The 27,363-nt window shown below is 50.2% G+C and overlaps 1 protein-coding gene across 2 annotated transcripts; it reads left to right on the top strand.

The window, feature by feature from the left end:
* The first annotated feature begins 507 nt into the window (after positions 1–507).
* On the top strand, positions 508–27,363 carry FAM83H (family with sequence similarity 83 member H). 2 transcript variants are annotated; one of them, XM_015283249.4, is made up of 6 exons: positions 508–606; positions 16,835–17,179; positions 21,702–22,162; positions 23,336–23,500; positions 23,817–23,941; positions 24,489–27,363. In XM_015283249.4, exons 3-6 carry the CDS (start codon positions 21,716–21,718, stop codon positions 27,151–27,153), a joined length of 3,402 nt encoding a protein of 1,133 aa, XP_015138735.2. In that variant the 5' UTR covers positions 508–606; positions 16,835–17,179; positions 21,702–21,715; the 3' UTR covers positions 27,154–27,363. The 2 variants fall into 2 exon arrangements, with proteins under 2 accessions (XP_015138735.2, XP_025003997.1); XM_025148229.3 differs by having other exon boundaries at positions 21,604–22,162.

Genomic DNA, 27,363 nt, shown 5'->3' with positions numbered 1-27,363 from the left:
CATCAGCCTGGCTGTACTGCACCTTTATAAGGCCTTATGGGGCCTTTGGGAGCACTCCTGGGGATGGGGGGGTGGGGGTGGGTAAGGCCTCAGGTGCACAGTGCTCTACTGAGGGAGGCCTCAGAGCTGGCCCTGCTTTGTGGTGCTCCTGCATCAGCCCAGCTGCACCGCACACCAGAGGCCTTCCAGCACGGGCCCACAGCATGGCCAGGCCCTGCCGAGCCCAGACCCGCTGTGCCAGAGCCGGGCTGCGGCATGCCTGGGCCCAGCTGTGCTCCTCTGCAATGGACCGCCGGGCCCGCTCTCAGCGCCAGGCCCGCTCCCAGCGCCAGGCCCGAGCAGGTCCGACAGGCTCGGGGCAGACGGAAGGGAGAGGCCGCCCGCGGCTCAGGAATGCGCAGCCCTTATCTCTGGCTCCCCTGCAATCCCGGGGAGGGAATAACTCTCCGGAGTTTGCCTTTCTCTCGCTCTTACTCACCCTCTGCCCTGGGTGGAGCTTGATCCTGCAGGCTCGGAGGTGCCCGTGAATCAGGCTGCAGGCACGTCCAGGGCAGCACAGAGCCAGCTGAGAGTACGACCCGCCACCTGCCTGGCACCCCTGGGAAGGTAGGAGAAGTTTGGAGCTCCTGGGGTACCCAAATGGTGGTGTGAAGCGGTGGGCAGGGGCTGGGGAGGGCCATTGCTGTTCCTCTGCTTTGGGCTGGGCGCTCAGAACTTGCGGCAGGGGCTTTGTGCAGGTGGGAGATGGTGCTCGGTGGGCTCAGAGGCACAGGTTGTGAGTACTGAAGGGGGAGGAGGAGAGTCTAAGCAGATCACAGAATCATAGAATGGCCTGGGTTGGAAAGGACCACAATGCTCATTGAGTTCCAACCCTCTGCTGTGTGCATGGTCACCAACCACCAGACTAGGCTGCCCAGAGAACCCGTAGGGTGCCATAGGGATCCATAGGATGCCATAATCATAGAATCATTGTGGAATCCTAGAATGGCCTGGGTTGCAGAGGACCACAGTGATAATCTCGTTCCAACCCCTGCTGCGTGCAGGGTCGCCAACCACCAGACCGGGCTGCCCAGAGCCACATCCAGCCTGGCCTTGAATGCCTCCAAATGGGAGAGGTGATGTGGGAGGGAGAGTGCCGCAGCACAGACGGTGTTGTGGCTCGTGAGGAAAGGGACCCACAGGTCTCTTGCTCAGGTGACCTGTGCCATCTTCTTGGAGAAAAACCCAAGGAGAGGATGTTTCAAACATAGCTCTGTCTTTGGGAAGAGATCTCACAGCCTAACTCGGCTTCCCACGGAGTCAGAACTGTCCTTTTCTTGGGGTGGCAAACCCTTATAGAATCATAGAATGGCCTGGGCTGAAAAGGACCACAGTGCTCATCTAGTTTCAACTCCCCTGCTATGTTCAGGATCACCAGCCACCGGACCAGGCTGCCCAGAGCCACATCCAGCCTGGCCTCGAACACCTCCAGGGTGGGAGCCTCCACAGTCATAGAGTCATACAATCATAGAATGGCCTGGGTTGAAAAGGACCACAGTGATCATTAGTTTCAACCCCCTGCTGTGTGCAGGGTCACCAATCGCTGCCTGCATGTAGGCTTGTGTGCTCCAGATACTGGGCCGGTGTGTGATAGTAGGGCTGGAAGAGCCCTGCAGAAGGCAGAGAGCCAGGGAACATCTCATGAGGCTCAATGTCCCCATGCCTACTTTGTGCTCACACTGCATGCATGGGTGTATAGCTGTCTGCCAGCATGGCCTGCAAGCAGCGACGCAGACATTCATGCACGTACATGTAGAGGCACAGGCAGAGGTGTATGGGCACATTCGCACGCGCGTATAACTCATTTTTTCCACAGATGTGAGCCTGTCTGACTGAACTCTGTGTGTGTGGGGAGGAAGGAGAAGGTTTTGTGTTCTCAGCACTCTAAATTGACTGCAGTCAATGGAGTCAATGGAGTTCAATTATGGCCTTTGTCTGGCCCCAGGACCCAGGTTCTCTATCATATACAACGGTTAGAGGAGGAGGCACTTGGAGAGGGGAAGAAGCGCCCATAAAAACCTTCTGCTGAAAGTAGATAATTTGAGAAAGCTGCAATAAGCTTAGCTGTGATAGAGGACAGACATGCAAGCAGCAAATCAGCCTCCATGCAGAGCGGTGGCAAATGCAGTGCAGAACCCTGGTGACCAGGATCACTTTGCACAGTCTACAGCAGCATGTGTTTCCATTGGGTGAGAGTAAAGAGAGAAGCAGACCAGAGCCAAGGCAGCATCCCTTCATCCCATTGGAACTGGCACAGGTCTGCAGCTTGGGGACACGACGTTATTTTCATGTTAGCCTGGCCTCCATTTGTCTGAGCTACAGAGTTGTGTTGGAATGATTGAGAGAGGCGTGCCTGCTGTTGTCTGGCAGTGCAAATAGCAGTGTGCTGCGGGAGAAGAAGGTAATGCTCGTTGTGTGGCTGTAGGGAAAACTGCACGTCAAAGGAAAAAGTGAAAATGTCACAGCAGAGTATGGTGTGAGGGTAGCAGAGAGGGGTCACAGCTCAGGAGGCAGACGCTTCTCTGCCCTGCCTCGTGGCTCAGGCAGTTGTTCTGAACAACTGAAACTTACCAGCAAACCTTGCAGGGTTGGACTTCTTTCAGTTTATGAATAAGGGGGACACTTTGGGGCTGCTTTTCAGGCCCCATTTGGCAAACCTTGACGAAGAAGAGTTGTTTTCTAAAATATCAGTTAGAATGTGGGGGGTAGTGAAGGCCCAGGGCTGCATGCAGTTATCCTCCAAATTGCACCATACGTTACTGGGCCTTTTCTTGAACTTATACATATTCTCAGGAAATAACAATCCAAGGAAGGGGAGTGAGCTGTGGGCCCAGGTGAACCTCATGAGGCTCAACAAATCCAGGTGCCAGATATTGCACCTGGGTTGAGGCAGTGCCCATTGCCAATACAAGCTGGGGGATGAAAGGATTGAGTGCAACCCTGCTGAAAAAGGCCTGAGGGTAATGGTGGATGGGAGGCCAGCACTGTGCCCTCACAGCCCAGAAAGCCAGCCGTATCCTGGGCTGCATCCAAAGCAGCACGGCCAGCAGATCCAGGGAGGTGCTCCTGCCTCTCTGCTCTGTGCTGTGAGGCCTCACCTGGACCACTGCATCCACATGTGGGGTCCTCAGCACGGGAGAGACGTGGAGCTGTTGGAGAGCATCCAGAGAAGGGCCACAAAAATGATCCCAGGGATGGGACAGCTCTCCACCAAGAATGGGCTGAGAGAGCTGGGCTGCGCAATATGGAGAAAAGAGAAGGCTGCGAGGTGAGCTGAGGGTGGCCTGTCGGTATCTAAAGGGGAGCCACAGGAAAGAAGGGACAGAGTCATGAGCAGGGTCTGTGGTGATAGGGCAAGGGGAGATGGCTTCAAGCTCAGAGTGTAGATCTAGGTTGGATATAGGGAAAAAATGTTTTACAGTGAGGGTGGTGAGGCACTGAACAGGTTGCCCAGCGATGTGGTGGGTGCCCCATCCCTGGAGGCTTTCAAGGTGAGGCTGGACCAGGCTCTGAGCATCCTGCTGTAGCTGTGGTGGCCCTGTAAACTGCAGGACAGCTGGACCAGATGGCCTTTAAGGGTCCCTTCCAACTCTGAGGATTCTATGATTCTGTGGCTGACTGGAAGAGAGTGAGTTTGGCGTAAGCATCGCTTTCTCGTCAGGTAACCTCCCTGCAGAGGACCCATTTACATGCAGAATCTCAGTTTGCAGTCCGTCTCAGCACACAGCAGTAGCTCTAAGTATTGTTTTGCCCCAGCGACTGCCTGTGCCAGTGCATGCTCTTTACTATTGCATAAGAGTTAAGACTGACAAGCTGAAATACTTTCACAATAACCACTTCACAGGAAAAATTACTACATGTAACTTTTCTTCTCCTTTGCCCTTCCACTGCCCCATAGGAGGATCCCCTGGACCTCCCCTATGAGGAAAGGTTGAGGGAACTGGGCTGGTTTAGCCTGGAGGAGAGAAGGCTCCGGGGAGACCTCATTGTGTCCTTCCAGTACTTGAAGGGAGCGTATAAACAGGAGGGGGAATGGCTGTTTGTGAGGGTGGATGGCGATAGGACAAGGGGGAATGGTTTTAAACTGAGACAGGGGAGGTTTAGGTTGGATATGAGGAGGAAGTTTATCCCTCATAGGGTGGTGATGCACTGAACAGGTTGCCCAAGGAGGCTGTGGATGCCCCATCCCTGCAGGCACTCAAGGCCAGGCTGGCTGTGGCTCTGGGCAGCCTGGTCTGCTGGTTGGCGACCCTGCACATAGCAGGGGTGGGAGCTGTATGAGCATTGTGGTCCTTTTCAACCCAGGCCATTCTGTGATTCTGACTGAACGGTTCATTTTGATTCTGCAGCAGTTGGTATTTTCAGGTATCCTTTGCACTGACAGGCAGAGGTGAGTGGGAGTCCAGGAGGCACTCAGCAGTGCTGAAAGGTTCCCAGCTCTGTTCTACTGCTGGCTGGTAGCATGCAGTCTGTTTACTGCTCGCCTTGGATGCTTTCTTTGTTACGTTGGTTCATAAGGTGCAGCAGAACATGTGTGCAGTCTGGGAGACCAAGCTGCTATCTCCAGAAGCTCAGTGGGTGAACCGAATTAATGATTGAGGCATTTTGTTGTCTGGTAGCTGCGACTCCAGGTACAATGGAATTCGTGAACCACAGCAGACAGACACAGCGTCTTTTAAAATGATGGCTGTGATTCACATAAAACCACCCAGAGCAAAGAGTGGGCTCCCATTTGCTCAGGTGTTTTGATGTGGGGCTGTCAGCAGGGGCTGATCAGATGACCACAAGTGGAAGCCTGGGGTTGCATACACACAACATTGTGACAGGAGTAACAGATTCCCTATTGTTATCTACCAGACAGAAACTTCAACAGCAATGCAGGCATTGAGCCTACAGCCGAGAGAACCTTAGAATGAAAGCACTGAGAGACTTCAGCAGAAAATACAGACAGGGAGATGGGAAGAGGGCTGTGATCCAGCATCCTTTGCTATAGCTCGTGTGAAATCTCCATGGCAGTTTGTCATTTCTAACCCAGCAAGTCCTGGGGTGCATTGAAAACTGACAGTGCTCCATGCGGATCACTGTGAGACTGGCAAGTGAGAGGCCTTAAGCTGAGAGATCCTTTCTGGGTAGGAGTAAAATCCTTAGCTGAGAAGAGCATACAGGAGAAGGTCCTGGAAGGGACAAGCATAGCTGTCGCTGTCAGTGGTCTGCTACAGCAGGATTAGAAAGCACCATCCATCCATCCATTGCACGGTGCAGAACTGAAGAGCCAAACACACCTTGAACCATATTCCAGGAGGCAGATCCATTCCCGCTCTTCTATCCAATGCAGCATTTCCTTGAGAGCAAGCCAGCGTTTTCTGTGCCCTGTTACCATGCCAGCCCAAGTAGTTGGACCGTAGGCATTGCTGTGCTCTCCTAGGAGTTACTCTCACAGGAAATGAGCAGCCTGTTCTCCCGTCTTTATCAAGCCAAAGGCACGTTTGTAAATCATTTGTTTCTAAGCTTTGAAGGTTCGGGGTGTTTTGGGAACCTGGCAGTTCTTCACTGCCCGTCATACAGAGGTGTAAGGGATGTTGTCTGACAGGAGCCAGCTGTGGCCCACTCGCTCCTTTGGGATCACAGCTGAGAAACCTCTCCTTTCCACTGTTCTCCAGGATGTACCCTTGAAGGCAGTCAGGATGGCTTTGGTTCAATCATTCACTGGAATTTGGCAGTCCCTCACATGCTGATGGCGTGAAGTGGTGGTGCGGCGGGGCTGGGAGTCTGTCAGGCAGAAGTGAATCATTTTGGGTTGCCCTTTCCTCTTGTCAGTACCCAGGCAACAAAACCAAGGTGTGTAAGCCCGGGAAGTTGTGCATATACTTGCACATAAGCATAGGGTCTCGGGCAGAGATCAATTTCCAACCAGTATGGAACAGCCACTGCTTGTCAGGCAATCCCATCTGCTTGTGCATGGAGTGCTGTGAAGGCCTCGGCTTTTGGGAGTGTCTGGAAGCAGAGAAGCAGGTCCAGCCAGGGAAGGCATCACCTGAGAGAGGCAGAGTGGGAACTCGCTGTGCAGGCAGAACGCGTCGCAACAAGCACTGCAGTCAGCACTGCAAGGGCAGATAAAGCTGCCTGAGGTGCTGAGGCATCACCAGGGCTGGCATGAAGCAGCAGCAGACGGAAGGGAAACATCGAGCCAGCTTCCTTTTGCTTAGGTGGAGAAATAGAGTCCATCTCCATTCGGTTTTGATTCATGCCTGACATTTCATTTGGGAGAATGAAGAAAGATGTGGGTCTCTTTTTGGTAGCTGTTTAAATGCAGGACTTTGTGGCCTCGTCGTGATCCTCCACTGTCTGGCTTTCTGAGACTGGAATTTCACACTACTCTTACGGAAATAGCAAAACTCCATGGAAGTGTGTCCAGGGAGGCTGTGGATGTCCTCCCTGGAAGCACTCAAGGCCAGGCTGGATGGGGCTGTCCCTGCCTATAGCAGGGGTTGGAACTACATGGTCTTAAAGGTCCCTTCCAACCCAAATCATTCTGTGTCTCTGTATTTGAGGTATCAAATGAAGCACAAGCTAACAAGCTCTACATCTATATATTTAGTTTCTGCTCTTAGTTTAGAGGTAAAATGAGAACTTTATGTCCGTCTTCTGTTATTTTCCCCTCCTCTGCCTAAGATTAAACGTGTCCTTATGACTGAACGTTTGTCTCTGCAGAGATACGTGCAGGCTGTGCCCATATCCCCTCCTGCTGCTCTCACTATGAAGTGGGCAGCGTTCTCTGGTCTGATAGCTTCAGTGGATCACAAAACAGAGCACTTCTGATGAGTATCAAACTGATAAAGGTACTCCCAATTACACCGATGTGAACAGAGCCAGAGGAAGGTTCCGTTGGAGACTCCCTCCTCAGAACAGCCCCTGGTAACTGAATGAAGAGCTGCGCGCTCCTTTCCTCCTGTTTCTCCCCTGCCAATGTAGGGACAAGGGGAAATGGTTTTAAACTGAGACAGGGGAGGTTTAGGTTGGATATGAGGAGGAAGTTTTTCCCCCAGAGGGTGGTGACGCACTGAACAGGTTGCCCAAGGAGGCTGTGGATGCCCCATCCCTGCAGGCGTTCAAGGCCAGGCTGGATGTGGTTCTGGGAAGCCTGGTCTGCTGGTTGGCGACCCTGCACATAGTAGGGGGGGTTGGAACTCAATGAGCATTGTGGGCCTTTGCAACCCAGGCCATTGTAGGATTCGGTGTGTTCTGCATGAGGAGGGCAGGGATCACCTACAGAGGTACAACCACTGCAGTGTCTTTGGGAAAGGCCGAGCAGATGGGTGGGGGAGACCTTCTCTACTGAGATGAGATCTTGCCTCTCATCAGCCCATTTTATCTGCTTTCATCTCCCACTCGTCAGGTTTTCAGCAAGCTCCTTTGTGCTTTCCTTCATCTGCTGCCCCTGAGCATGGGAGGGGTTGTTCATAAGCAGCTACAAAGTCTGCCTTCTCCTTCAGCTTCTTCCTGTACAGAAACATCTGTGCTATATTAATGTGCTAAGTAGCACCTTCTGAGGAGCAGTGTGTTGAATACTTCTGTATCTTGCCCTCTTCTGTCCCTGTCTGTGTTCATTACTGCCTCTTCTCGTGGACCGGGAGGAGGAATTTCATGGGGAAGAACTCAGATTTGTAGTTTGGGTTCATTCATTACCTGCAGTGGTAAGGTTCTCATTAATGACTGGTGCTTTTGATACCGAAATGTGTAAGCTTTATGAAGTGATTGCTTAGGAGGGCAGAGAACTGCATGAAGTGCTGAGAAGTTCCAGAAGGCAGCTGGCACAAGAGGAGAGAGGACGAGGTGAATCAGTGCCAGCCTTTTGCTCCGTGAGATACCAGTTCTGTGTGACAGCACAGAAAGTGGGAGATGGCAGCCAGTGTGCTGCTTTATCAAAGGATAAAGGAAATCTATGGTCTAGAATCTCTGGAACAAATGAATTCACAGCTGTGCCCTCTTGTTCCACACGCCCTCAGTGGTGGAGCGTGATATTCCCAATGGGACTCCTCATCTGTGTCACGCAAGTTGCTTTTATTTGGGCATGGTGATAGTTCTGATGTTACGAAACTCCATCCAAATTTTGTTTTCCTCCTCTCCCTGTAGAAGCTGGCTGTAGCGTAGTGCTCACAAGCCACTTCGTTGCACAGCACATGATGCATACAGTGCTAAATTTGCACATCTCCCTGTTCCTTTGCACCTCTTGGATATCTTTCTCATCTGTTTGCCATCTTTAATGTGGTTTAGATTATGAGAGCTTCTTAAGCAAGGATCCATTTAATGGTTGCTGATACTTCATCTATCTGACTCCCAGCCAAAACCTTTTGCTGTAACTGAAAATGGCACCAAAGCAGCACGGGTGTTTGCCTGTCCCCACTTGGGATTCAGGGAAATCAGTTGCTTGTTGCTGGGACAGCTCAGAAATGGAAGAACTGAAAGGAAATTAAGAAGAAATTAGTAATCCTGTCTTACTCATTAGCAGGATGCTCCTTGCTCCGTAGCAGTCCAAAATCAAATGCAATGTTATGAAAGGAACAGAATGGAAAGGGTTTCTCTGTGCTGGTGTGGCCTCACCTCGAGTGCTGTGTACGGCCTTGGGTGCCATGGCATAAGGAGGACATAAAACTATTAGAGAGCATCCAAATGAAGGCTGCAGAGATGGGGAGGGTATGGAGTGAGAGCTGTATGAGGGGCAGCTGAGGTCCCTTGGTTTGTTCAGCCCAGAAGGAGACTGAGGGAGGCCCATTGCTTCAATGGCTTCCTCTCAAAGAGGCCAGCAGGGTCTGTGTTAGGGAAAGGTTCTACACCAGAGGGCATGGAGCAGCTCCCCAGAGCAGAGGGAATGCCCTGAGATGCTGGAGGTCAGGGACATTGGGACAGCACTCAGACATTGGGTTTGGGGTTTGGAGTGGTTCCGTGTGGGGCCGTGTGTTGGACTCAGGGATCCTTGTGGGTACGATTCTGTGATGGTAGCACTGTATATGAAGCTGTACTTCACCTCATCATGAAGCTCCAATCCCACAGCTTCCAAAAATGTTACGGGAGAAGAGAATAATGGGGAGGGACTCAACCAGAGCATTGCCAGAGACACAGCATGCAAGAAACAGCTGAATGAGGTGGTGTTGTCCATCTAGGAATGCAGTGGTTGAATTGATGTGTGCCATCACTGTGGCACAGAGAGGCTCAGTAGGTACTGATTTTCCTATCCAGAGCAAAAAAAAAAAAAGAATGGGCAGTGGGTTCCAAAGCAAAGGAGGCTGTTGTTTGTAGCTGAGCTGCAGAACTTCTGCCTGTGGCTGCTGTAGATACTGAGATTGTAAATGGATTTAGGGAAACTGTGAGTTTGTGATAGCAAAATCCTTTGAAGCTATTAGAGCATATCTGGCTCAGGATGTTCATGTGCCTCAAGGAGCTACAATGGAGTCAGGGAGGCTGGTGGAGCGTGAATGCTCATCCTATCTCTGTGTGTTTTCCAGATTATCGACTCTTAGATCCTTCTGGAAATGGGATTCTGGACTACCAGCATATTTGATCTGATCCCATACAGCAGATTTCATGTTCTGTTCTCCCACGGTCATCCCATTTCAGAAACATACAGCAAAGGGGGGGGGGGGGGGAGGTTCAGGCAGGGAGAGTGAACGTTGGATACTGAACATCTGGGGACTCTTTGTTTAGATAGGCCATAAAGTAAAGACCTTTCGTGCTAAGGAGTACCAAGTATAGTATACTGTATGCAATGGGATTGGGAAAATCATCATCTTTATGGAGCATTATGACCTAAATCAACATTGTTCATATGAGGAAGAGTCATCATAGCAATTTAATGAGAGAAAATCGCTTGACATGTGTTATTTCAAATACAGTTTCAGATTAAGGACGTGGCCACCCACAGAAGCCCTGTATAGTGAGGTGTGTCATCAGAGTGCCTCTTGCAGGGCTGCCTGTGTGTAGATACCCTGTGGTGAGCGCAGGGCACTGCAGTTCACTTCCATTGCAGAGCCTTTCACTCGTGGCAAGGAAAGTGCATGGCAGGCATTGTCATGGGATTTCTACAAACATAGCTTGCTTCACACTAATTGCATGGTGAGTCCATACTCTACCAGCTATTAGCTAGATGAGTATGCTACAATCGTTTCATGTATAAAAGCAGATTGCTTGCAGAAGGCCATTGATAAGATCTGTCACAAAGTTTTATGAAGATAATCATAGAGTCACAGAATGGCCTGGGTTGCAAAGGCCCACAGTGCTCATTGAGTTCCAACCCTCTGCTATGTGCAGGGTTGCTAACCAGCAAACCAGGCTGCCCAGAGCCACATCCAGCCTGGCCTTGAATGCCTGCAGGGATGGGGCATCCACAGCCTCCTTGGGCAACCTCTTCCCATAGAAGTGATAATACTGGAATCATTAAATCCAGAGAGAAATGCAGGTAACTCTGGAACAAAACCTCACCAACCCTGCTGAAAAGCCAGAATAATGCAAATGAAGCCACGTGCTGCTGGTGCAGGGTTATTCGTACAATTGTATGCCCTTTGGGGTATAAACAGCTTTCGTTGGCGATAGTGTGAGTATATCTATTACAATAAGCCCCGACTTTCCCTAGTAATTTAAAGTGCCACTTTCGCTTTCTGAAATATGATTAGAAATCCTGTGTTATGCTAATAGGTTTTCTGTTGGGCTGCTGTTGGTCATTAAGGAGAAGGTATTGATGCTCATTGACAGCAGACGTCCCAACAGTGGGGTCTGCCTGCTGCTGCTCAGCAGGATGCTGAAATGGTCGGGTCATCACTAAGCAGTCCTGGTGAGGTGCAGTGACAGCATAAAGCTTTAGTGGATGGTAAATATCAGTAAATGCAACCTCACAATCTGATGAAGTGTATTTTAGGATGAAGAACAGTACACCGAAATGCAGAATGGGGGTTAGGGCTGAACAGTGAGCCGTTTTGCTGTGATGTGCAGCGTAAGACAAAGGCACCAGTAGGGCACTTCTCTTTGTTCTGGTATCATGATGCAGAAACAAATGGCATTTTGAGAGCAAGTCCAAAGAATTCGTGACAGAAAGCCACAAACATTGTCCAGGGCCAAGGAGCAACAGAAGCTGTTGGGTTTAGCATGGACAGAGCTCCAAAGTGAGGCATGCTGCACTGGAACAGACACAGATGTGGCACTGGGTAATCTTCCTGCCTTGCTAATGGAGGCACTGGGACAGTTAAGGTTGGAAGGTGAGGATTAATTTGACTTCAAAATGAGATTCAGTGTCGCTGAGGAAAGGTGTCTGATGGCTGAAGTCAGTTGCTAAGAGGATGGGGGCTCGCAGCTGTGTAGTGTTGTTAAAGTAGCACCCAGCTGATGCATGTATTTAAACGCAGGGGCTGGGAGGTGTGTATGAGTGCCTGGGCTGTGCAGGGTGCTGGGTTGGTGTGCTCTTGTTTACCCTCTGGATCGGCCCTTCTGCACTCTGCCCACTGCTCCATTGGCTCCCAGCAGTCAGAACGTCCATGGAGTGGGGCTGTGTGCTGCCTGCTAGCCATGGCTATTGCTTCTCCTCCTATAGACTGAAATAGAGGTGCTTTACTGCTCGTAGTGAGGTCTTGTCTGAAGCACCTGGCAGTTGGATTTCCTCACGGCACAGCTATATAATTGTATGTAGGGCTTTCCATCTTCCTTGAACAACCACAGCTACAGATAGAATGAGAGTGCAATGCTGAGCTGCAGCATTCAGGGCTGATATCAGTGGCTGGCAGTAGTTGGTGCTAAGCCAATGGTTTGCAGTACTGCATGAGATAATTGAATGGTCCCCTTCATGTACTTTGTGGTAAAAGGAAGTGGTGATTCTGACCATGCAACAGACACTGCAAAATGGAATTGCACACTTTAAATTATTAAGTTCATAGAGACCCAAATCAGCCCATAAAATGCTGACAATTAGATAGGTTTATACTGAACAGATACCCCAACATGTCAGGGATGTGTTTCTCATGTGTTGATCGGTGAAAGAAGAGCACTAACAAAGCTGTTAGATACGGAAGTAGAAGGCACCCATACAGAGCACCTTGGGTCAGTTGGCAAACTGATGCATCAGAACATGTAGTCTATACAGGTATTCATTAAGAGTCCATAGATAGAAAAAGGAGACTGCATCTCAACAACATCTCAAAGCCCAACAGCTATCAGAGTAAGCAATGAGCTGAAGGCCGATGAAGGTCAACATACACAGATGTGAAATCAGGAGTAGGGAAGCAGTTTTACCTTAAATACGCCATTTCTTATGCAGCCAGAATTGCCATCAGCCCTCCTGGGCACTGCTGCAGCCCAGAGCCTTTATTCCCAGGTGTTGATACAGACGGGGGGGAAAGATCTCCTTGAGAGCAGACCTGCAGGGAAGGACCTGAGGGTCCTGGGGAGCGAGGAGCTGCACATGAGCCAGCAGTGTGCGCCTGCAGCCCGGAAGGCCAACTGTGTGCTGGGCTGCATTAAAACAGGGGTGGCAAGCAGGGAGAGGGAGGTGATTGTGCCTCACTACTTGGCTCTTGTGAGGACCCATCCCTGGAGGCATTCAAGGCCAGACTGGATGTGGCTCTGGGCAGCCTGGTCTGGTGGTTGTTGACCCTGCACATAGCAGGGGGTTGGAACTCAATGAGCATTGTGGGCCTTTGAGATCCAGGCCATTCTAGGATGATTCTATGAAATCAAGAAATGTATTTTCTGCCTGGCAACTTCGAGCCACTCGTGACCAAATGTAAGTGTCTGTATTGGATGGAGCTCATTGCATACACAGTCCATTTTATTGACTTAGAAGGGTACCCTGGGGGATCTGAAACATGGCAGATGTGGCACAAAGCCCTGTGAGAGACTCAGCCTTTCTCAGCCAGCAGCTGGAAGCCAGGAAAGGTGCCTGTGGGCATCTCAGGTGGCATTAAACCCATGTGCAGATACCTGAATTGCTCCCCTCCTTGTAGATTGTTTGCACTTTATTTATGTTCAGTTTATCAAACGGTGAAGGGCTCAAAAGAGCTTGGAATTGTTTCTCTCTCTGCCTGCTACGTCTGCTTGGGTATCTCTAAAACAACAGGGACTGCAGGGCAGGTTAATGAGCAGTATTAGCCAGCATGCTTAATGGCCTGAATGGGATTCTTGGGTCCCATGCTGCTGCGTTCTGCTCATGAAATCGAGTTTAGAACAGTGGCCAGGTCGTACTGGTGGGATCAAACGGGGCCTTTGCCTTCTTGTTCAGTGCAGGGGCAGTATTCCTGTGTACTTCATCCTTCCAGTCCCCTCCTGCTATTTCAGCACAGGTTTTATCGCTTTGGTGCTAAGGGTCTTCCTTCAGAACGTGGCACAGGGATGGAGGGAGGGATGGTCAGCAGCTCTTTTTGGGCAGATCGTTTGTCACAGTGCTGCTTACAGCTGCTGAAGCCGGAGGAGCTGAATGATATGAGTGTATGTGGTTCAATTCCTGGATCATAGAATCAGAGTCCTGCAATGGCCTGGGTTGCAAAGGACCACAACACTCATCCAGTTCCAACCCCCTGCCGTGTGCAGGGTCGCCAACCGCCAGACCAGGCTGCCCAGAGCCACATCCAGCCTGGCCTTGAATGCCTCCAGGGATGGGGCATCCACAAGAGCTGAGTAGAGGGGCACAATTACCTCCCCCTCCCTGCTGGTCACCCCTGTTTTAATGCAGCGCAGCACACAGTTGGCCTTCCGGGCTGCCGGTGCACACTGCTGGCTCATGTGCAGCTCCTCGCCCCCCAGGACCCCCAGGTCCTTCCCTGCAGGGCATACAGTCACATGTGATGATGTTTGTCACTCTGGATTCAGGAAATCTGAGAAGGGTTGCAGTAAATTCTCATTAGAAGAACAAAGGCATAAAAGCAAACATTTGCATCTACGTTGAATGAGAGCCTTTGTCAGTGAATTATAAGTGAGGTCCCACCTGGGCTGTCCATCTCACAGAGTTGTCTCCCTGCCCTACTTCTGCTGAACATCTTCAGTTCGGTCTTTCTGGACCTCCTGCCTGACAGCTGCCACAGGTTTAATGGAGAATGAGGAACTGCTCATCATAGACTCCTTGCTCATCATGGAATCATGGAATCCTTAGGCCTGGAAGGGACCATTAAAGGTCATCATGTCAGCTGCCCTGCAGTGCACAGGGACACATAGGAGAAGGGGCCAATGCCTCCCTCTCCATCCCTGCTGCTCTGTTTGTTGCAGGGAGCAGTGAGGTCACCCCCAGCCGTCTTTTCTCCAGGCTGTGCAGCCCGGGGCTGCTCAGCCCCTCCTCACAGGACATGGCTTCCAATCCCATCCCCAGGTTTGTTACCCTCCTCTGCTTGCTTCCAAGCATCTTCATATCCTTTCTTATTAAGAGATAATAGTAAAAAAAAAAAAAAAAAAAAAAAAAAAAAAAAAGTATCTTGGAAACCTCATGGTGAAAAACCAGTATTAGCCATCAGTGGAATGTTCCTATTTTCATCTAATCTGTAGGGGAATTAGCCATCAAATGTTGGCTTATTCGACCTAGAGCAGGAGACGCAGCCTAGGAGTTGGTATCTTAATTTACACCAAATTTGAGCTGGTATTGCAGAGCTCTGCAGGTTTCATACAGCTGTTCCCAGTGGAGATAAAACCCCAGGAATACATGGGCTGAATGCAGGCAGAGCTGAGATGAAGTCTGCAAGGTGGGCAGAGCAGGGGGGTACCTGCAGAGGTGGGCAGGGCAGGGGGGTATCTGCAGAAGTACATGGAATCCAAAAGCTGTAGTTCTGCTGCATCACGGTGCATTACCATTTGTAGCAGTTTCTGCCCAGGAGGCACCGAAGTCACTTTTGTAGGACTGTACTCATTGATCAGCTCATGCTTACCCTGATAATATGTGAATCAGTGTAACATCTGAAGCTGCAGCTGACTTCTCTGCTGCTGACATGGACAGGAAAGTGCTTTGAAAGTGAATTGCTCATTCTGTGCATTTTTTGCCATGTAAACATGGGCTGTGCTCATTGTGGAATAGCAGCATGTGAGAAGCTGGAGGAAGTGCACAGGATAGTGGCAGTGCTAACACTGGGGTGGTTCTTCACAGAAGCTCCTCGTACTTTTTGGGTTCAAATGCAGGTTCAATGCAAATAGTCAGTATTGGTTGGATACGTGGAGAGAAGCAGCATTCTTCATGCAAGCCATTCAGCTGCTGCTGCTGATTGGGAAATTAATGAATGGCAGCCAATTCTGCAGCATGCAGAAGCATAGAAAGCATATCGCATCTCCTTACATAGCACTTAACTTCTTTTCTAGCCATATGAGTGCTAACAGCTGCTAACTAGAAAGCACTCTAAGCTAATTGCTAACTGGAAACCACTGGTCTGGTAGTTGGCAACCCTGCACACAGCAGGGGGTTGAAATTAGAGGATCATTGTGGTCCTTTTCAACCCAGGCCATTCTGTGATTCTGTGATTCCACTCCAGTAGCTGTAAGGAAGGCTGTCCTATAGAATATCACTACATTATCACTGCAGGAGCAAATCCCTGCCTGCAGCGCGTCCTTTTGGCCTGGGCAGTCGTGTTGGCAGATGTGTTGGACACAATGGATAAAATGATGTTCATAGAATTGTACAATCGCTGGCTCATAGAATGGCCTGGGTTGCAAAGCACCACAGTACTCATTGAGTTCCAAGCCCTGCTATGTGCAGGGTCGCCAACCAGCAGACCAGGCTGCCCAGAGCCACATCCAGCCTGGCCTTGAATGCCTGCAGGGATGGGGCATCCACAGCCTCCTTGGGCAACCTATTCTAGTGTGTAAAGCCTGTAGTCCTCAATCAGAGTATTATTGTTATGTTCATTTGCTCGAGCTTTGTCTCCTTTTATACAGAAACTTCAACCCTTTCAGATACTCACTGGGCCCAGAGGCCACAGTGATCCTTCCTTATGGATGTATACACAACCAGTTGCTCTTGAGGCTGTTGACAGGACAAGCGGGAATGGTTTAAACTGAGACAGGGGAGGTTTAGGTTGGATATTAGGCGGAAGTTCTTCACCCAGAGGGTGGTGACGCACTGAACAGGTTGCCCAAGGAGGCTGTGGATGCCCCATCCCTGCAGGCATTCAAGGCCAGGCTGGATGTGGCTCTGGGCTGCCTGGGCTGCTGGTTGGCGACCCTGCACACAGCAGGGGGGGTTGGAACTCAATGAGCACTGTGGTCCTTTGCAACCCAGGCCATTCTGTGATTCTATGACGCACTCTCAATCTGTATCAGCCTATTTGCCATTCTGCACAACCACGAGGTGCACACAGTTGTTCCATTTCATGTACCAGCAGCTGCATTGCCTGTGCAATGGGACCCCATCTTTCCGTATGCCTCCCAGGCACCCCTCAGGACCTGCCCTGCTGCTTTTGCTCTCCAGAGGCCCGTTATTTTTTTCCTAAGAGCTGCAGGATATTTAAGAGAACTCCTACTTGGGGCTGTGTGATCTGCTTCCAGACAGACATGCTGCTGTGTGCCTGGTCTGCACGGAGGGGAGAGGGGAAGCATCCCAAAAGTGTGCTGACTTTGGAATGTCCTCACACTTTCATTCTGGGTTATCTGACGACTTCTGGAGAGAAAAGAGCACTCTTTTACAGCTTTGCTGCCTCTCCTTGGGAGCAGCACAGGGGTCAAACACCGCTACTCCTAATTCCTGGTACCCACTTTGTTAGGGACCGCCCTTCTATCATGGTAGCTCTGGAGCATGCAGGCTTACGGTGGCAGATCCATAACTTCTGTTGTGTTTTTTTTCCCACAGCTCTCAGATTTGTGCATCTGCTTTTGAAGACATTAACAGCACCTGAAGGCCGTGAGGAGCTGAATGGCAGAGCCTTACCAGGCAGGCTCAGGAATGGCACGCCCAGCACGCGGCAGCTGCTGTGCACACAGGGTCTGATGGTGCTTCCTCAGCACTGCCTTCCTAGAAGGAGCTGCCCGGCAGAGGACACAGCGTCTCCCTCCCCACTTCTCACCCCGTGAGCGCAGCGGGGTGACGGTGCGGATTTTCCTGCCTCGTTACTCAGCTGCGGGACCGGTGACGCTCCAGAGTTTGGTGTGATCCAGTTCAGGTGTTTGCTGCAGCCCTCTGGCTCTGTTCTTACAGGTAAAGGTGACGTGGGGAGCCGCCTCCCTTCCTCCCTGGCCCCCACCCAGCCCCACTGCTTTGTGCTGTGGGCCCAGCTCTGATCCCTGGGGTCACCACCCAGCCCTGTGCTGCTGTCCTGCTGCCAGGTGGGCAATGGTGTGTACAGAGCAGCAGGAGGGCCGGTGGCCCCCTGAACGTCCCAGGCTGTGCTGACAGACCTGCTCAGTGCCTGCCCTGCGGCTGCACCGCGCCCTGCGCCCAGCCCGCAGAGCCAAGCAGACACCCCGTGGCTTTCCCAGCCTCAGCTGGCACTCCTTAAAGCACACGCAGAGAAATGACAGCTTCCAACACGTATGTGCAGAGGCAACGCCCTCCTGGAAGGCTGTTTTTGCTGTGGCAGCACAACTGGATGCAGATGTCCGTCCCTGTTTGTCTCATCAGCCTCCTTGCCAACCCTCCTGGGCTGCTGTCCCAGCTCAGCTGTGATCTCTGTATTCAGCCCTACAGGAATTCCTCCAGCTCTGTGTTTGCCTTCAGCTTAAAGAACACAAAAACAGTTTTACTTTTTCAGAACTATACTCCGTCAGTTGCTCACTGAAACTTCCTTCTTGTTCCTATTGACAGCACAAAGCCTGAGGTGACCTCAGTGCCTCCCTCCATTGCCAACGGCCCCGCTCAGCCTTCCTTTGCTTCCTGCCCTACCACAAGTTGTTAGATGGTGGGAGAGGGTTCTGACCAGGCATTGCCTGTCTCTTCTGCTCGCAGCTGCCTCAGGCATTTCTTGTTGCCCACCAGAGATACAGGGGCCCAGCAAGTCTTGGCGCTGACCAATGCCTTGAGAAAGCAGGCAGTTTTCCTCATAGAATGGCCTGGGTTGCAAAGGACCACAACACTCATCCAGTTCCAACCCCCTGCTGTGTGCAGGGTCGCCAACCAGCAGACCAGGCTGCCCAGAGCCACATCCAGCCTGGCCTTGAATGCCTTCAGGGATGGGACATCCACAAGAGCTGAATAGAGGGGCACAATCACCTCCCTCTCCCTGCTGGCCACCCCTGTTTTAATGGAGCCCAGCACACAGTTGGCTTTCTGGGCTGCAGGCACACACTGCTGGTTCATGTGCAGCTCCTCGCCCCCCAGGATCCTCAGGTCCTTCCCCGCAGGTCTGCTCTCAAGGAGAAGAGCATGTCTTTGTGTCCAACTTTGTGTACTCTCCCCTTCCCAAGCTGCAGCTGTTCAGCCATCTCTCCGCCCAAGGCAGCAGTGCTGTCACCCACTGCCATTGCCACCTCCTCAGCCCCACCACGACCACTTCAGCCACTGCAGCACCAGCACTGAGACCACCCTTACAGCCAAGCTGTGTCATCATCATTCATCCTCACCTGGTTATTTGTTACCCTGCCTCATGTACCCATTTCGCCCTGCATAGGAGTCCAGCCCAGGTCCAGCAGCACTTAGCAGCTTGAGCCTCACACAGTGCCTGCTGTGATACACACGTACCTCACCAGTGATTCTGACCTCGTGGGTGGAAGTGCCACCTTACACACCCACAGTTTATGATGGGCAGAATTGCTATTAGCATCAGCTCGTGATTTGCATGGGGATGTATCCTGCTAGTTTTTTGTTCTGCAGTTTAGACATAAGTGGGAATTTAGTTTGAAAAAGACCTGTCTAAAGCTATTTTATTCATTCATTAGTTCTTGACTCAGAGATACTTGGCCTTTGTCAGCAATCAGGAACTGTAAATCCTGGTGAAACATTAATTGCTATGCATTGAGAGTCAGAGTTTTAGGTAGATCCATGTGTGCATTTCAGTACAGCTGGATGCAATGTGGAAGTGAAAGCAGTTCTTCATCCTAGGATGCAGTAATGCTGGAAGTAACGAAAGAGCCAAACTCAGATGAGAAGCAATGCCACACGTTGGCAATCAGAGGGCTGAACAGCTCTCCTATGAGGAAAGGTTGAGGGAAATGGGCTGGTTTAGCCTGGAGAAGAGAAGGCTGCGGGGAGACCTCATTGTGGCCTTCCAGTACTTGAAGGGAGTGTATAAACAGGAGAGGGAATGGCTGTTTATGAGGGTGGATGGTGACAGGACAAGGGGTAGTGGTTTTCAACTGAGACAGGGGAGGTTTAGGGTGGATATGAGGAGGAAGTTTTTTCCCCAGAGGGTGGTGACGCACTGAACAGGTTGCCCGAGGAGGCTGTGGATGCCCCATCCCTGGAGGCATTCAAGGCCAGGCTGGATGTGGCTCTGGGCAGCCTGGTCTGCTGGTTGGCGACCCTGCACACAGCAGGGGGTTGGAACTGGATGAGTGTTGTGGTCCTTTGCAACCCAGGCCATTCTAGGATTCTGTGATTCTATGATATCAATGTGATATTTTCTTACCAAGCATAGCAAGCAGGGATGCATAGGGAAGTGTGGCAGTGCTTCCCCAGAGATCTCCTGTGGTCCACAGTGATACCTTTAATGGCCTTTGGAGGGTTTTCTTTCCATCTGTGGAGATGTCCATTTGCTTTTTGAAGGCTTGCCATACATTAATGGCTATAGCATCCTTTGGGAAGGCGTTCTGTGCAGTGAGAGCAGTTGGGAAAGCTTTCCTGATGTCCAATGTGAAACCACTGCCTGCTGGTGTCATTGGAAAGCCTTTCAGTGCCGGTAGTGGAGGAGCCAGCAGCCATCCATCCCTGCTCACACTGTGTGGGCCTCTTCTCCGGGCTGAGGAATTGTACTTAGCATTCATAACTGTCTTTTGGAGATGCGAGGATGAGACTTCCACATTTGCAGCACGTCCAGGTTTTAAGTTCCCTCTAGCCCCGTATTCTTCAATGAATGAAGCTTTGGATCAGCTGACATTTTTCCTTTTAATATCCATTTTTGCCTTCTTGATTTATGACGGCACTGAAATATTAATCGATACAGTGCAGAATTAAGGTTGCTCAATCACTTTACCAACATTTAACTCTCTTTGCCATTTTTATTGCCAAGTCAATATCACGAGCTTCCTCTGTTTTCTCTTCCTTTTTTGCTTTTGCAGCTCAGACCAAGCTAGCATTGTCAGGCATTCACCTGCATGACTGTTCACACCCGTTATGGATTATGTCTGCGTAGGTTGAACAGCACAGCCTCCAGCACAGCCCATGAGACCCTCGTGGAGCTCCACGGGGCACGGAGTTCAGGCATTACGTTCCAGCAGCATGGTGTGACTGAGGGTTTTGTATCACTGGAGTGGAGTGTGTCAAAGACAAGAAGAGGAATGAGGGTGATGCTGTATGAAGTGTTGGTGATTTCATTGCTTTGAGGTTGTGGTCTGGTTCAGGAAGCCTGTGAATCCAGGAAAGGCCGTCAGCCCAAGAAAGCATTGAGCCTTGGGAGCGTTTCCTTAAAACGGGGGGTTAAGGCACTTCCAGCATAGTTAAGAGCAGGCACAGAGGTGACTTGAGCACAGCAAAATGGAGGTATTTAGTGGTCCCCATTTTATAGTATAGTCCTGAAGCCTTCTTTTCTTCCTCCCACAACCACGGCAATCATTTCTGCACTGAATGGTGTTGAAAACAGGAGCTCCTTCCACCCTCTGTGCTTGGCAGCCCTACGAAGGCGGCTTTACGTGAGCAGTCATGGCTGCCATGCTCTTTTTTCTATCTGTGAGGAAGCCCCTGTGGATGTGTCAGTGATGGAGCCCCAGAGGCATTGGCATTGTAGTGGAGGGTAGGAAGCCAGAGATCTGTGGAGCTCTTTTCGGATCAGTGAGATACCATTATGTGAGTTGCATTTCTGCCACAATCAGCTTCTCTCTCAAAATCTGCTTACAGTCAGGTTTGTCTCAAGGCTGAAGCAATAGGTTCCCTGTAGGCACGTCACTAAAATACCAAATCGGTTAGCTCAGGTTTCCCCAGCCTTAACCCCAGGAGATTGAAGAAGCAGTCGTGCGCCTTGTTTTTATTTCTTCATGGGTCTCATGAGGCCTTCTGAGCATACAGCAGCATGGTGCCCTCATACCTGCCTGCACTCCCTTGCTTCTATTCACATATTGAGGTGACATTAAAACAGTTTCTAAGGATTCAGTGGGGACATCTGTAGACCTGCATGTGCATTTTGCATCGGCTACCATATTATGCACAGTAATTTATTATTATTATTATTATTTTGCACTTGGAAATGAGCTTCAGTGGCATTCAGGTAATAACCAGCAGCATTGTTCTTCAGAGAAAAAAATACAAAGATTAAAATAAGAGGATAATAAAATCCCTGGAGGAGATCAAGGCCAGGTTGGATGGGGCTGGATGGGTCCCTGGGCACCCTGCTGCTATTCGGTCTGGTGGTTGGCACTCCTGCCTGTGGCAGCAGGGCTGGAGCCCAGTGACTCCTGGGGTCCCTTCCAACTCCGGCCATTCTGTGGTTCTGTGCTTCTCTGACATCTTCTCTTCTCCTTTGATTTTGCCATCAGGACCCCACAACTTTCGCCTTTCCTCGTGAGGACAGATGTGCCATTGAAGTGGACCTGCTGCCATCGCTGCTCTCATTGTTGGCTGTTCTCTCTTACAGCTCTCCCTCCACTCATGGCTCGCCGATCACAAAGTTCCTCGCAGGGGGACAACCCACTTGACCCCAACTACCTTCCCCCCCATTATAAGGAATATTACCGCCTGGCTCTGGATATACTCACCGAGGAGGGCAAAGAAAGCTATGAGCGCTTTCTGGCAGAGGAGGCAGCCCCGGATTTTCTTTGCAACTCAGAGGTGGATCACATCCTACAGAACCTTCAGAAACCCCAGTATGCCAACCAGGAAGGCGGTACGGACACAGCAGGTGACAATGACGTGGATGGGTCCTCTGGGACGTACTGGCCCATGAACTCGGACCTCGCTGTTCCGGAGCTTGACCTCGGCTGGCCCATGGTCTTTGGGTTCAGAGGAACAGAAGTGACGACCCTCGTGCAGCCACCGCCCCCCGACAACCCCAGCATTAAGGAGGAGGCTCGCAGGATGATTCGAGCTGCTCAGCAGGTGAGGCATGAAAGAGTCCGAGAGCAGAAAGACCAAGTGAGTGTGTGAAAGGATGCGTCCTGTCCTGCTGAGGTCCTTTGTGTTGCTCTGAGGACCTGGCAGAGAAGGAGGTTGATTCTAAAGCTGTTGTTTATTTCATCCAAGCTGGTCTCTGCTCTCTGGACCAGAGAAAAACTGTGTAAGGCCACAGTAAAGTACAGCAAGAGTTCAGAGAATCACAGAGTAGCCAGGGTTAGAAGGGGACCTCTGGAGGTCATCCAGTCCAGCCCCTCTGCTCGCTCAGTCAATTGGAGAAGGTTACTGAGGGCATTTCCTTGAGTGTCTCCAGGAGTGGAGGCTGCTGTCTTTCTTGGCACCCTGTTGTTAATCTTTAGTCACCCTTACAGTAAGAAGTTCTTCTATGTGAGTGCATTTCAGTGTGCGTCCATTGTGTCTTTTCAGTGGGTAACACTGAGATGAGTTTCGCTCCATCTTCCTTACTCCTTCCCTCCAGGTGTTGTCATACACTGATAAGAGCTGGAAAGGATAGGGAAATCCTACAGAGCTTTGAACCATGGAGTCATTTCAGGTGGTTATGGGGACTGATGAGGGGTTTCCCTTCAGATTAAGCAGCCCCAGCTCCCCCAGCTGACACTCACAGGTCTTGTTTTCTGGAGCTGCTGTCAAAGCTACAATTACAAGCTCCTTCAAAAGTTACCAGCAGCACTTAGAGGTGGCCCTACAGCAGCTGGTTCAGCATTGGCCAGGAATTTATTTAAAAAATGACAAATGTGCTGGAGAGGGTGAGGGGGTGATGGCCAGGCAGGTCACTGACACCTGCCAGTGTAGTTCTGTGACCAGAAAATGCCTGTTGTGACCACTGCACTGATGAGAAAGGGAATGATCAGTGGCAGTGAGGGGTTTTGCTCACTTTGGACCTCATATACATATATACATATATACATATGTACCTATATACATATAGACATATGTGCATATAAACTTTGCACCTCATATACACAATACACACGTCAGATAACAAATCCATTTCCACTTCTGGAGCCCATTGAATAGGAAGTTGAAATGGAGTCAGTTTAACAGTGCAGCTTTGGAACATTGTGTGCTGGCGAACACGAACAGTGAGGCCACAGGCAGGCACGGATCCCTGGAGACTTCCCTGTATTCTTTTCCCAGGTGGTAGCCATAGTCATGGACGTTTTCACTGACGTGGATCTGCTGTTTGAAGTGCTGGATGCTGCTGCTCGCAGAGTCCCTGTGTACATCTTGCTCGATGAAATGAACTCCCAGCTTTTCCTTGATACGGCTGCTAAGTGCAGAGTCAATCTGAACTATGTGGAGGTGAGCAAACTAAAGACCTATCCAGCCCATAATTCCCATCCTGAGAGGGGTTCGTCTGGGGATGCATTGGAGAATAAAAACCTGAGAAAGGGGAAATCTGGGCCAGAGAATGGAGAGATATATACATGAAGCCAGGAGACCTGGCACAGTATAGGCCTGAAGGCAAAGAGCACGCTGATCAAAAGGGTTGCTTATCCATTGTGCATGCAGACAGAACAGCGAGTGCTAGAGTATAAGAATGGTGGCCGGAGGGACATTAAGAGAGTAAGGGGAAAAAAGAGGGGCAGTGGAATTAACAGCCTTGTCTGGTTTGCAGTTCCTAAGGGTGAGAACAGTTTCTGGCCCAACCTACTACTGCCGCACGGGGATGTCTTTCAAAGGACACGTGAAAGAGAAATTCCTCTTGGTGGACTGCATGGTGGTGCTGAGTGGCAACTACAGGTGAGAAGCCCTGTGATGTTAATGGCCCAGTGTCACTGAACAATAGGCCGTTTGTTTGCTGGGTAATGCAGTTTCAGCTGCTCCAAGTGAGGCAGTGTTAAACCTAACTCAAAAAAAGTGTCACCAGCTCTAACCAAGCAACCCAGTCCAAACCAGAACAGTTAAAAGAGAGCCGGGAGTATGCATTTATGTTTCAAGTGCAAGTTAGATGTATGGAATTACCCATTTCCCATGTTTTCTTTATTAATGACTACACTATAGAATCATAGAATGATAGAATCATAGAATGGCCTGGGTTGCAAAGGACCACAATGCTCATCTAGTTCCAACCCCCTGCTGTATGCAGGGTCACCAACCAGCAGACCAGGCTGCCCAGAGCCACATCCAGCCTGGCCTTGAATGCCTGCAGGGATGGGGCATCCACAGCCTCCTTGGGCAACATCTTCCAGCGATTAAAATTGGGATTTCTTCAGATAAGCAAATGGTGAAACATGGAGTAGTGCAGTGAGTTATTTGATGCTAACACTATCTTTACTTCTCTTTGTAGTTTTATGTGGTCTTTTGAGAAGATTCACAGGAGCATCGCACACATCTTCCAGGGCGAGCTGGTGGCCAGCTTCGATGAGGAGTTCCGAATTCTGTTCGCGCAGTCAGAGCCTCTCGTTCCTCCAGCCAACGTCTTGGCAAAGGCAGAGAACCCATTTGCCATGACCCCCTTTGGCAATAACATGCCATTCTTTCCTAAAAAATCACCCCTCATGTTCCAGAGGGACGACAACCTTTTTCCCTCCTTCATGGACAGAGTGGATCCAGACAGGTTCTTCCTGTCCAACTTCAGGCGAGACGATATGTTACGCCACACTGTGGAGGGGTCAGCCATGCGAATGTACAAAAAGGTAGAGATGGAGAACGCTCAGATGGACCCCGTCCGGGGTTTTCTCCGTTCCAAGCAGTTGGAGTTGGATGCTTTTAAGAGACACAGTTTTGCAGAAGGAACGTTTGAAAATTTTGCTTCTTCTAAACAGTACGCCAGGCAGATGTTCATGAACAACATGGATGAATTTAAAATCCAGTCTAGTCATTTTCAGAAGGATCAGTTCTACCAGTACCAGTTTGAACACCCCCACCTTTCTGGCAGACCCCAGGGATTCTTTGACAGAATACGAGGTGGTAGGCCGGGATTCAATGAATTGGAAGAGGGAGGACCTCTTCCCTATGGAGAGGGACCAAGATACCATGAACTTGAATCCGGTTTTCCACAGGAGGGTTTCCCCCTGAGGCTGGATTACGTGCCTTCAAATTCTTCCAGGGAAGTGAGACATGGCTCTGATCAGCTGAACCCTGCAGGCAACGGCCCAATGGGAATGATGCTAAGACGGCAGAATATAGGACAGAAATTTATTTGCCAGACTTCTCCTACACAGAAACAAAGCCTGGAGCAGCGCCTATTCTTACAAGACAAAGATGAGGACCAGGATCAGGACAAGAGCACTCAGGAAAATAGAACAGGTTTACGCAACTGGAGGATTTCTTCATACCTCAGTGCATACCAGTCAGAACCAGAAGAAGGTCTCCCGATGCCTATGGAATCAGAAGCATATAATGATGTTCTTGGGGATCCCCTCACAAAGCACCCCACCGACCTCATCCCAGCCTTCAAATCCCCTATATCTTTTAATAGCAAGTCACTGGGTGTTGAAAATGCCAAAGAATTTGCAGATCCCGAAAGAGGAGGTGAAGAAGCACCTATGATGAAACAAGATGCCTTCAGGACCAGAATAAATCCCCTGATCCAGAGGAGCTCAAGACTGAGGTCCTCTCTGATTTTCAACGCTGCGAAACTGGATCAGCCTAACACAACAGTAGAAAAGGTTCAGATGATCCACAAGGAACAAGTGTCCAGTGAACTGACAAAAGACAACGAAACCATAAAGACGGCCGCCTCATCAAAAGTGGCAGAACTTCTCGAGAAGTACAAAGCTGTGGGCAAAGACGCTGAGCGGGCTACAGTCACTCACACCAAGGCTGTTTCCAGTTTTCTCCAGGAGGAATCTCAGAACGCAGAGAAGAAATGTACCAAATCCGTGCAATACAAGATTCTGGAGAGCAGAGTTCTGGAGTCCAAAGACTCCTGCAGCACTTACAAAATGCATGGGGAGACAGACAGAACATTTGGAATGTCTTCGTCAACCCCCCAGCTCATTGATGCATTGAGTAAAGACCCCTTGGCACATCTGGGCACTAAAGTGGACAAATTATCGTCTCGGTTTTACCCGATGGAGAACAAACCTGCTCTTCCAGAAAAGGAGAGTCTTATATTTGTAGGGGATACTCAGAAATTGGCTCTTCCAGAAAAGAAGGAAAGAGTGACGTTCAAGGAAGACGCTGAAAAGTTGGTCAGCGCAGAACTGAAGAAGCCACAGGTAAGGACGGGTGCCACATCAGCTATTGAAAACCTGTCTAAAGGCCAAGGATCCGACAGCTCCCTCAACAGATCAGAGGAGGAGTGTTCCAAACAGGAACAAAACACAATGGAGTTCTTAAGAAAAGGATCCCTGCGGTTGAAGCAGTTTCTGAACCCCAAAGGTGAAAAGAAATTGGAGGAGGAACCCAATTCTGAGATTGGAAAGTCTGACAAACAGCCCATGGGTCTCAAAAGGTCTTCCATGGGTGACTGCCAGGAAATGCTGGGGGAGGAAGAAAAAAACCATAAATTTGCAACACTGCTTCCTCCCAAAAGTAGCCAACCAACGCAGGGCAGATTTCCTTCATCCACAGCCAACATTCTCTACAGCAGCAACCTCCGTGATGACACCAAGGTGATCTTGGAACAAATCTCTGCAAACAGCCAGAAGAACAGAGCCGAACTGGCCAAGCAGCTGCCATCCACCAGCAATCCTGATCTTTCTAAGTCAACTATGAGCTTGGAAAGGAAAACTGAGAAGGAGAAGAGCTGCAACATCCACAGATCGGAGAGCTTTGGGAGCCAGAAACGGAATCTGCAGCGGCAGCCATCGGAGGACAGAGATACCCTTCTGAAAAAAATGGAGAACATGCGGAAGGAAAAGAGGGTGTACAGCAGGTTTGAGGTCTTCTGCAAAAAGGATGAGCATACGAGTCAAAGCGAGGAGGAGTATGACACAGACGCCAAAGACAAGAAGATGGGAAAATTCATGCCCAAAATCCTGGGGACCTTCAAGACCAAAAAATGACCATAGAAGCACTGTTTAATTCCATATCATCACTGACAGTCAGAGGCCAGTGAGGAAGCAACACATGTATGATGGCTGTAAAGCTCCTTGAGGTCAGCAAGTGGGATACGTTCAGCATTACTCCTATGGCACGGTCTGCCCCGCAGGGTTCCGTGGTAACAGGAAACCTTCTTACAGTATATTTAAAATAAAATTATTAAATTGCCAAGA

The sequence above is a fragment of the Gallus gallus genome, chromosome 2 (genome assembly GCF_016699485.2).
Source record: "Gallus gallus isolate bGalGal1 chromosome 2, bGalGal1.mat.broiler.GRCg7b, whole genome shotgun sequence".
Lineage (NCBI taxonomy): Eukaryota > Metazoa > Chordata > Aves > Galliformes > Phasianidae > Gallus > Gallus gallus.
This window is presented reverse-complemented; position numbering and strand designations above follow the sequence as displayed.